Below are 10,619 nucleotides of genomic sequence, written 5' to 3'. Positions count from 1 at the left end.
TTTACACCACAGCAGATACTGATTGAATAATCACATACAAGTGGTGAAATGGCAGTTGGGATAAATGCTAAGGAGGAAACATACCCAGGGCTGTGAAAGCATGTGAAGAGGTTTGTCCAGGTCAAACAGTCAGATTAGAACTTGGATGGAGTTAACAATGCAAAGGAGTGAGGTTGGCAGATTGTTCCAGGCAGAGAAACACCGTGCACCCTGTGTAGTGGTCAGTATTGTTGTAGTAAGAAATGATCTCCAAATCTCAGAAATTTCTACTACAAGGTTTGTTAAAGGGAGGCTATGCATTGATTGAAGCAGCAGTTTCCCATTCAGGAACTCAAGCTGAAGGAACAGCTTCCTAAATGGGCCATGCTATTCTCATAGCAGAAAGAAAGACCAGGAGTACTGTGGACACTTGTCTTGCCTCTTAAAGCTTCTACTTGGATATGGTCTCTGTCATGTCTGCTTTTGTTCCTTCGGTCAAAGCTGAAAGCCGATGGGACAGGGATGCATGGGTCTCCCACTGGGGACATGGAAAGCTAGATGGCAGTGGGCAGGAATGCACTCCTTTTACAGGGAAAGGGGTGGCGTCAAATTCTAACCGGGGTCTGAGGGGAGTTGGTGGGGTGAGTGGCGGGTAGCTGGAGAAACACTCAAGGAATCATAGACAGTTTTGACATGGCTTTACTCTCTAAGTGCAAGTGAGTGTGGGCATGAGAGAGCCTGGGGGTGAGCCATATGTACAGCTTTAGCAAGGTAATTATACCTTTTATAGACAATAGTGGTTCCGAACAAAGCATGAACTCACGTGTATGATTACCTAATGCACCTCACGTGGTGTGGTTACATAATGTGTAGGGTTGTGTGCCTGTGCTCCAAACCCACTGAGTTATGCTGCTTTGGAAGGCTGCCTCAGCCTATTCCTGACCAAAGTGCAGCCATCTACCTTACCCTAGACTCCCTAGGCCAAGAGTGTCCTCCAGGCAGAGACGTGTGCCTATAGGGCAGAGCCTTGAATCTATAACCCACAACAACAATACAGAGAGCAACAGCTACTAGGATCCCAGTTATGCTATTTATATTAGGGCCCAGCACAGGCCAGAGCCTAGGGATGCCCCTCCATCTCCACAGGGGGTCATCAGTAAGGCTCCCTAGAAACTTAATGTCCCTTGAAGGGCTACTGTTGTGTTCTGCTGACTGTCAGGGATAAAGGAACAATATTGTGTTCCTAAAAGGGCACAGGTGCCTCCTTGGGCAGCAGTGACTATGTCTAAGGCCATTCAGTTTTGTAACACCACCTTTCTGATCTGATCAACCGCATCCATTAACAGGAGGGTCCCTCGGGTGTGATTCAGAACCCGAGCGGTGTGCTCTGCAAAAGCAGTAACTTCTGCTTCTACAGTTATGACACCCACTCCAGTGATAGTCACTTCCAAGGTGTAGAACCACCAGGGGCTTCCTTGCACTCACAAAAACTGAGAGCATGGTGCCTCCCAGTTATGCAGGCATCTGGGCAAAGCAGGCAGAACAGTGCCAGGTACGCAAGGCCAACCTCAGGTACAATGTCCAGGCCAGTCTGTTGGTAAGTAAGGACACCCTGTGTCCCCAGTGACCCATACACTCCCAGGGGCCATAAAATCCATCAGGGCCTGACCTTGGTGGGGTCGCATGTTCCACCATACCTTCAGTGTGGTGACATGTGTTATGTTTACACAGGCTGTGCTGGGTACCCACCCCACAGTGGTGTTACCCCAGTGTTGCTCTATGCACTGGGCTGGGGGGTACTACCTGTTTCCCTACTAGCCAGCCCCTCCCATCATAAACGCTATGGGCCAGTCAGGGGGCGGGCATGCCATGGTTCTTGCAGCATCCTTTGTCTGCAGCTTGCCATGTTGCATTCCAGGTGTCGGCCATGGGAATCAAAGTCTCCAGCCATGTCCATTTCTCTGCAGATGCTGAAGGTTTGTGCCAAGGCAAGCCATCTGCAACTGCTCCTGGAAGGGTGGTGCAGATCCAACAGTTGGAAACATTGGTCACCTCAGCAAAGGTGTGGGTCCAGTCCACAATGCAGTTGGAGCATGTTAACCTATGGTCGAAATGACAGAGCAGGCACAGGTACTAACAGAGTTAAATTACGTTCCTCAAGCAAAATACAGTCTAACCTTTCATCTCTGGATAACAATGCAGACGCCAAGGGCTTTTGCCCTGGGAGATAGTGCCACACTTTATCAGCACCCCATGGTTCCTTTGAGTCTTGTATCTGTGCCAAAGTCACAGGGAAGCTCATAATAGGCCACACAGATAGTACATATGTTCCCCGGAGAAGGGTTCCTTCCCTGGTCATTTTTCTATAAACAATCAACCACAGGGCCATGCATTGAACACCCAAGGAGTGACATGCAAGTCATAGTGTAGGCCTTTCCCCCAGAGAACTATGATGGCTAACCACTGGCGGTAGGGTCTTGGAGGGTCCATGGCCAAAGCCAGGTTTTCTGTTCCCCTGCCTTCAGGGGCCATTAGGGCAGGCAACAACAGGTTTCCATTCATCCCCATACCTGGTTGGAGGAGGTAATTCTTGGTTTGTATCTGCAACTGAACGTGGCAGTGGGGAGAGGGGGCGGGGGGCTCGGGTGGACAGCCCAGTGTAACAAAGCTTTCACCAGGGCCAGACCAGCCACATTTCTAAGGCTGTTCATTCAAGGTTTGGAGCACCAGGTCCAACCTTGAACTCCGGTCCCGCAAAGATGGGGGTGTGACATGCAAGCATAACCTATTTTTCAAGAGCCCATTGTATCTCTCAATCATACCCGTAGCTAGCAGGTTGTACAGCACATGGAATCCCCACTTTATGTCCATTGGTTGTGCCCATTGTTGTACCTGTTGTCCAGTGAAATATGTTCCCCTATCACTCTCAATGGCCAGAGGGCAACCATACAGGACACATGAGTGTTGCAGGGCCCAGATGGTGTTCTGTTGGTCAGTCACCCTGCAAGGGTAGGCGAACAACAGGCCTATGGCCATGCCCACAGTTGTTAGTGCATGTGTATACTCTTGCAAGTCAAGGCACTTGCCCTATCATTACCTGTGTAACACTGGGCAGCTGCCTCTGTTTAAGGTATGCCTGAGCACATGCTGGGCATTTCTGACAAGCCTCCCAAATGTCTTGTGTGGGCAGGGACAGACCCCAATGCTTATTGACCTGTTGCATCAGCATACCCCCGATGTGTCCCAGTTTCCAGTGTAGCCACAAGGCCACATCTCATGTAGGTGCCTACTCTGACCATTGGATCTTGGCCAAGGCATCTGCCTCATTGCCAGGGGTGGTCAAAGGCATATGGCCTGACACATGATAAATAGTTATTTTTTTCTTGTGACCCCTTTCCCAGAGGTCTTGCCACATGGCTTGGCCCCAAATGGGTCAGTAGCCGACTAGCTACTTCTCTATTTTCCAGATAGTTAACAACAAGGTTAAGCCTCAATAGACTGCCCAGCTATAGGTACAGATTACCACAGGTGTCAACTTCTTGGTGATCACCATCCACACTGTTCTGAGTTCAGCTCATTGGCTACTTTGTCCATACCTGGTTTCAAACCACATGGTGTCAGTACTAGGTTGGACTGCAACAGCGGTCCAGGCAGCAATAGCACCTTGTCTAGATCCATCTGTGTACCATGCCCCATCGGGAATGGGGGAATGCCCTTCCTTAAACAGTGAAGGCTCAGGGTCTAGGGGTGCTTCAGGCCCCATGGCCTTATCTTGCAGTGGTACTACAGGCCCCAAGACCCCTTGCAACTCTGCCGCTAAGACATGTGTACTCAGTGTACTCTGCTGCTTCAAGTAGATGCCCCACTTTGCCAAAGTGGATGTCTGTGCTGTCCCAGTCTGGGGGGTCATTACCCATGAATGCACCTATCTCACTATCGGGTAAGTTGTCCACATGATGACTGCAGCCCATCCTGTCATAATTTAACAAGCCTGAAGGGCAATATATACAGCTGTTAGCTATTTCTCTATCATGGAATACTGGAGCTCAACTCCCTTCCATAGTTGGTACCAAAAGCCTACTGGAGTTCTCAAGAACTCCATGCAGTCCCACAGGTCCCAACTGGAACCATCTGTGGTCACGTGCACATCCAGCTCAAATGGGCACCCCGGTCAACTACCTGTAGGGCTTGTGCCTGCTGAATAGCCCACCTGGCTGCCAGGAAGGCAGTCTCAGCCACATCATCCCAGTCCCAGGTAGCTCCCTTCTTTGTTAACCAGTGCAACGGTTTTATTATTTCAGCTAAATGGGGCACAAATGCCTGCCAATATCCCAGGAGTCTCACAAAAGTTTGCAGCTACTTCACCATGGTGGGCCGGGGATATGCCTGAATCTGATCAATGATAGCCTCTGGGATGGCCTTTGTCTTACCTGACCAGATAACTCCCAGGAGTCTCGCAGATAATCCAGGCTCTTGGACCTTGGATTTGCCGATGGCCCAACCACATGCAGCCAAATGTTGCCACAAGAGGGGTGCCACTGCTTCTAAATCTGCAAGAGAATCAGAAGTTAACATAATATAATCAATATATTGGAATAGGTTGACCCTTTCTGGACATTGCCAGGTGGCTAAATCTGTGGCAACTAGACCATGACCCATGACATTTGATAGGGCTATGCTCATAGCCCTGCAGCAACACTGTAAAAGTCCATTGTCACCTATCCTACATAAAGGTGAACTGTTCCTGGCTCTCTGGAGTGATGTCTATGGAGAAAAATGCATTGGCCAAGTCCACTACATAGTGGTGCTGTCCCAATTCCATTGTCAAATGGTCCATCGAATCCATGATTGATGGTACAGTGGCATGCAAAGAGGGTGTTACTTTATTCAGTTCCCAATAGCCCACTGTCATCTGCCAAGTTCCATCAGGCTTTCTAACTGGCTACACTGGAGAATTGTAGGGGTTGTGGGTGCCACGCACTATCTGCACCTCCAGCTTTTTAGTTGTCTCAGTTATCTCTGTATGCCCACCCAACAAATGGTACTGATGAGTGGAAGTAACTCGTTGGGGTTGTGGCAGGACCCGAGACTAGTGATGCGTATGTCTGCACAGCACGAGCTTCACCACATGCACCTGGTGTCTGAATTCCCTGGCCATAGTTTGTAACACCAGGCCATGTAAAATGTCCACCCCTAGAATGTATTCTGGTATGGGAGAGACATACATAGTATATAAATGGGGAGCCAAGTGGCCAATGTCGAGGTACAGAGATACAGGTTTCACTTTCACTGACTGGCCTCCAGAGCTGTCAGTGCTAGCAGGTTTGCCAGGAACCTTATCCAGGTTCCCACAAACAAGGCTGCAATCCGTGCCAGTATCCAGCAGTGCCAGTACCCACTGCACATTGGTAGGGGACCAGTGGATCCCTAATTCCATATGTGGCCTCCAGTCATCTGATTTCCCCCCAAGCTGGGTGCCCCTGCCAGTTCCCTAATTAAACAGAAAAGGTTCTAGATTTCTGCCTGGCTGCAGCAAGTAGTCTTTGAGTTGAAACGCCTGGGTAGGACTTGGTTGCATAGCAATATCCTTCTGCCCCTTGAGTATTTTCTGGAATTGCTGCTTTGAGATAACTGTCTCCAGAAAGTTAAGAGAACTTCACTGGGCTGCTTATCGATTTTCTCTTGGTCAACCCTGGCCAAAATCAAATCTACCCACATCTGTGAGTGCGTCACTCATTGGAGCCCCCTTTTCTCCCATGGGATGCCCCCTGAAGGTAGGGCATCTACCCCTATTGTATGGCACAGACCCCTTGGTCCAACTGGCAGCCTTCTGCTTCCCTGAGAGCCACCATAGCAGTGGTCACTTCATGTATGCAGTGCCCTACATCTGGGGTGAGGACAGCAGCTAGGGAGCCAAAGGCATTTGGGGGCACAGAACCCAACACAAGATCCCTCATTTGGGAGATGAAACATTCATCATCTCGTCCCCGGGTATTCAGGTCAAACATAGCCTGCCGCATATCCATCTCCCAGATGACTTGCACCAAATCGGCATACAACTACCATTTACTCATGGTTTTGAGTATTTCAACGGCATTGATCCACACAGTCTGTATGGCTGCCCATAGCCACTCAATCAGGGTGTGGTCACCTTGCCCTTGCGCCAACTGCCTACTCACCTGCAACTGCTGATGGAGGGAGGGGTGAGTCATGATAGAGGCCAGATTTTCCACCTCAGAGGCAGAACAGGAGATATTATCTGCTTCCTTATCCTGCAAATGAAGCATCCAGGTGGACAGAGGTTCCTCTGGACACTGGCGGCACTGCTTGCCTAATTCCTGCAAATCAGTTGGGGTATAGGCAGTATATAAAGTATTTCGTATTACAGTGGGGGGGGGGGGTGGTCCCTGAGTGTGCCTTTGTGGCCCCAATGGCTGTTTATGATCTACCTTCTGAGGGACCACTGGGTGAGCCTGCAATGGGGGTTCTTCCTCCTTTGTATCAGACCAAGTGAGGGGTCTCCAGTCAAGATGATGCACCCAGGCCTGCATTCACAGCAGCCTCTAATTCCTTTTCCAAGCTCTATAGTGAGCCTCCAAGCATCCCGCCTGCTCCTGGAGTTTCTCATTCATGGCAGTTTCTAATTCTTTTTTCTGAGTTGTGTAGCTGGGCCTCCAGGGGCCTGACCTGTGCCTGGAGGGCCCTTACCTGTGCTTCATCCCTCAGGGACTTGGTGTGTACTTCTCATAGCACAGTCAAAAATGCTATCCAACTCTGCCAGCAAAAGCTTGCTTCTTCTTGGTGCTCTGGGCTTCCAGCTGCATCAGCGCCTTCTCCATGCTCATGGAGGACCCATCTACTGCTGCCCAGGTTTCCACCAGAGCCCATCTGAGCAGCATAGCTGCTGCTGGGTACCACAACCCATGATGCAGCCACATGGCCAACCTGGAATCCGTGGGGACCAAAGGCTCACTCACGTCAGGATCTGTTCATGACACCAAATGTCAGATTCTAACTGAGGTCCAAGGGGAGTCAGGTGAGTGGCGGGTAGATGGAAAACACTTGAGGAATTGTGGATGGTTTCAATGGCTTTATTCTCTCTCTGGGAACAGGAAAGCCTGGACGCAAGCCATATGTACAGCATTAGCAGGGTAACTATACTTTGTACTGATAATAGTGGCTCCAAACCAAGCGCAAGCTTACATGGGTGATTACCTAATGCACCTCACGTGGAATGGTTACATAATGTGTGGAGGAGTTGTGTGATTGTGCTCCAAACCTGCTGGGTCATGCTACACCAAAAGGCTACCTTGGCCTATTCATGACTGAAGTGCAGCCATTTCCCTTACAGGTGGGAATGAATAATTGAAAAAATAATACAGTTTACTATATTAAGGCTCTGTGGTAGCAGGAAAATGGCAAAATACCTGGAGACCTGCATGGCTAGAGCTGAGAGAGCTGGTAGAAGCATAATGAGAGAGGGGATTGGGGTGGCAGATGGGGGCCAACCCAGGTGAGCAAACCTGACCTTGATACTGTAAGCAGTGGGAAACCACTGACTTTTACTCATCTGATGTCTCTCTCTAGTGGTTAACTGATTACTTTTCATGTTTTTCTGGTCTCTGAAGTAATACCTGTTTATTATTAAAAAATTTCAAAATGACCAATGAATAAAAAGAAAAAAATACAAATTACCTTTAATTTTACAACTCAAAGAACCATTGTTGATTCAAATTTTGGTGAATACATCTTTAAATGTTTTTCGTGCAAATATTTTAAAAAGCAAAATTGGAGCACCTTCATCAGTTGTTATGAGTATTTTTTACCTTATTAAACATTCTCTGTATGATAATTTAGTCACCATATGGATGCACCACAATTTAACTAATTCCCTACTATTGGACATTTGGGTTTTTGTAATTTTTCCATTTTATAAAAATTTCACAATGAGGTTCCTTATATTTAGCAACATCCATGCAAGTTTTAAGAAGGGGCATTTTTATTTTAGAGGATATGACAGATTTTAGGCCATAGATATATATTGCCAGTTCTCACTAAAAAAGAGTTGTAGCCAATCACACACAACCTCAGAGCATGATTTGCCAGCTCTGATTATAATTATTTTACATTACAAATTTGATCAGTGGACAATATTGTCTTATTTTTACTTTGCATTTGTTTCCTAATTAAAAATAGAACTTAAAAAAAAATTCCCCATGGTTTCATCAGGGAAAGACTTATCTGATTCAAAATCTAGTCCTTTGGATTTGGTGCCTGGAATGCACTCCCGATTTCTCTTCAACAAATTATGGCTACTTTGCCCCTTACAACTCATTGCACGATTTTCTTCTGCTTTCTACAAGAATCCTACTCTTATTATCTCTGCTCCAATTGTCTCCTCACTGTAGAAGCTGCCAGTGAGGATACAGGTAGTGGGTTCCGCAATGTGGTGAGATGACATGATTCACATGCACATCGTCTCCATATGGAGAGGGTGCTCTCCTGTGATTTAACTTTGTGACCTTCTACAGTGTCGCACCCTGTGTTCTGCATGTTATGATCCATAAATATTTGTGAGTGAATGATAAGAAAAGTCATCATGGCACAAAAGAGTGGATAATTTTTGACTTGATGGATGACTCAATTGTGGACGCTTGCATACAGATATATTAATAAAATATTATAGACCAAAGTCATTGTGAATGCTGCTCAAGATCTCTTTTTAGATTGTGCACCTATCGCCAATATTTTTTGATAATTTCAACTTTATGGATTCGGGTGTACACGTGCTGATTTGTTACATGGGTATACTGCATGATGCTGAGGTTTGGGGTATGAATGATCTTGTCACTATGAGAGTGAGCCTAGTACCCAATAGTTTTTTTACCCCTTACCTCCCTTCCTCTCTCCCCATTCTAGTAGTCCCAGTGTCTGTTGTTCCCATCTTTATGTCCATGCCCACCATCTATTTTTAAGCTTTCATAGTATAGCTTAGCAACATAGAACATTTTGATTTAATAAAATTTGATTTAATAAAAATCTGACTTTTTATTTTTCCCTCTGGCTTAGAGACAAAAGCACTTATATTGATTTGAAATGTGACATAGTTTCCAGCTAATTTTTATTAAGGGTTTGAAGGACTTTTTTCTCTTGTTATAGGCTGTGCTAATGTCTTGTCAAGTCAGTCTGACAATGTAAATTGTATCTGTAATCTCCTTTTCTCATGTTATGGGGAGAGGGCAAAAGACTTAGAACTTGCAAAGTCCATTAACACAGCATTTGGCTGTGCCATTGGGGAAGGTGGAGGAAAGGACAGCCTTCATTGACATGGCCTTGCCTTCAGCAGTTGTGGATTAGGTGTTCAAAGTCTCTCAGGGGCCTCAGGTAGACTGGGTGTATGATGACGTCTCTCTGTCTTGGCATTGTTCTAAAGCTGGCCTTTCTTTATCTGTGGTCACACGCTTGTTCCCTTGTCCTGAAGGAGCTAGGACTCCAGCCTGTCAAGCATTTGTCCTATGATATCATGCCTTCTAAACTGATTAGAAGTGTAATTTAGGATTATTATTATTATTATTACACTTTAAGTTCTAAGGTACATGAACCTAGAATGCACAATGTGCAGGTTTGTTACATATGTATACATGTGCCATGTTGGCGTGCTGCACCCATTAACTTGTCATTTACATTAGGTATATCTCCTAATGCTATCTCTCCCCCCTACCCCCACCCCATGACAGGCCCTGGTGTGTGATGTTCCCCATCCTGTGTCCAAGTGTTCTCGTTGTTCAGTTCCCACCTATGAGTGAGAACATGCCGTGTCTAGTTTTCTGTCCTTGCAATAGTTTGCTCAGAATGATGGTTTCCAGCTTCATCCACATCCCTACAAAGGACATGAACTCATCCTTTTTTATGGCTGTATAGTATTCCATGGTGTATATGTGCCACATTTTCTTCTTTCTCTCTCTTTCTTTTTTTCTCTCTCTCTTTTTCTTTCTCTCTCTCTCTTTTTCTTTTTCTCTCTTTCTCTCTCTTTGTTTCTTATTATACATTAAGTTCTAGGGCACATGTGCACAATGTGCCGGTTTGTTACATATGTATACATGTGCCATATTGGTGTGCTGCACTCGTTAACTGGTCATTTACGTAAGGTATATCTCCTAATGCTATCCCTCTCCACCCCATGACAGGCCCCAGTGTGTGATGTTCCCCACCCTGTGTCCAGGTGTTCTCATTGTTCAATTCCCACCTATGAGTGAGAGCATGCAGTGTTTGGTTTTCTGTCCTTGTGATAACTCGCTCAGAATGATGGTTACCAGCTTCATCCATGTCCCTACAAAGGACATGAACTCATCCTTTTTTGTGGCTGCATAGTATTCCATGGTGTATAAGTGCCACATTTTCTTAATCTAGTATCATTGATGGACATTTGGGTTGATTCCAAGTCTTTGCTATTGTGAATAGTGCTGCAATAAACATATATGTGCATGTGTCTTTATAGCAGCATGATTTATAATCCTTTGGGTATATACCCAGTAATGAGATGGCTGGGTCAAATGGTATTTCTAGTTCTAGATCCTTGAGGAATCGCCACACTGTTTTCCACAATGGTTGAACTAGTTTACAGTCCCACCAACAGTGTA

At 46.3% G+C, this 10,619-nt stretch overlaps 1 protein-coding gene across 1 annotated transcript; it reads right to left on the bottom strand.

Annotated features, from left to right (window-relative positions):
• Nucleotides 1-263: 263 nt before the first annotated feature.
• Nucleotides 264-7,121, bottom strand: LOC104682305. The gene is made up of 3 exons (XM_010388885.2): nucleotides 6,957-7,121; nucleotides 4,410-4,529; nucleotides 264-2,080 (listed from the first exon to the last, which is right to left on the bottom strand). Exons 2-3 carry the CDS (start codon nucleotides 4,484-4,486, stop codon nucleotides 1,831-1,833), a joined length of 327 nt encoding a protein of 108 aa, XP_010387187.1. The 5' UTR covers nucleotides 4,487-4,529; nucleotides 6,957-7,121; the 3' UTR covers nucleotides 264-1,830.
• Between the last annotated feature and the right edge of the window lie 3,498 nt (nucleotides 7,122-10,619).

The sequence above is a fragment of the Rhinopithecus roxellana genome, chromosome 3 (assembly GCF_007565055.1).
Source record: "Rhinopithecus roxellana isolate Shanxi Qingling chromosome 3, ASM756505v1, whole genome shotgun sequence".
In the NCBI taxonomy this organism is placed as follows: domain Eukaryota; kingdom Metazoa; phylum Chordata; class Mammalia; order Primates; family Cercopithecidae; genus Rhinopithecus; species Rhinopithecus roxellana.
The sequence above is the reverse complement of the archived record's forward strand: the minus strand, read 5'-3'. Positions and strand labels throughout refer to the sequence as shown.

Excerpts from the sequence above, each read along its gene's own strand:
- LOC104682305 (XM_010388885.2), bottom strand. The coding sequence starts at position 4,486 with ATGTGGTTGGGCCATCGGCAAATCCAAGGTCCAAGAGCCTGGATTATC. Across the intron at positions 2,081-4,409 it reads CCTGGGAGTTATCTGGTCAG|GTTAACATGCTCCAACTGCA; the intron begins GTAAGACAAAGG and ends TTTCGACCATAG.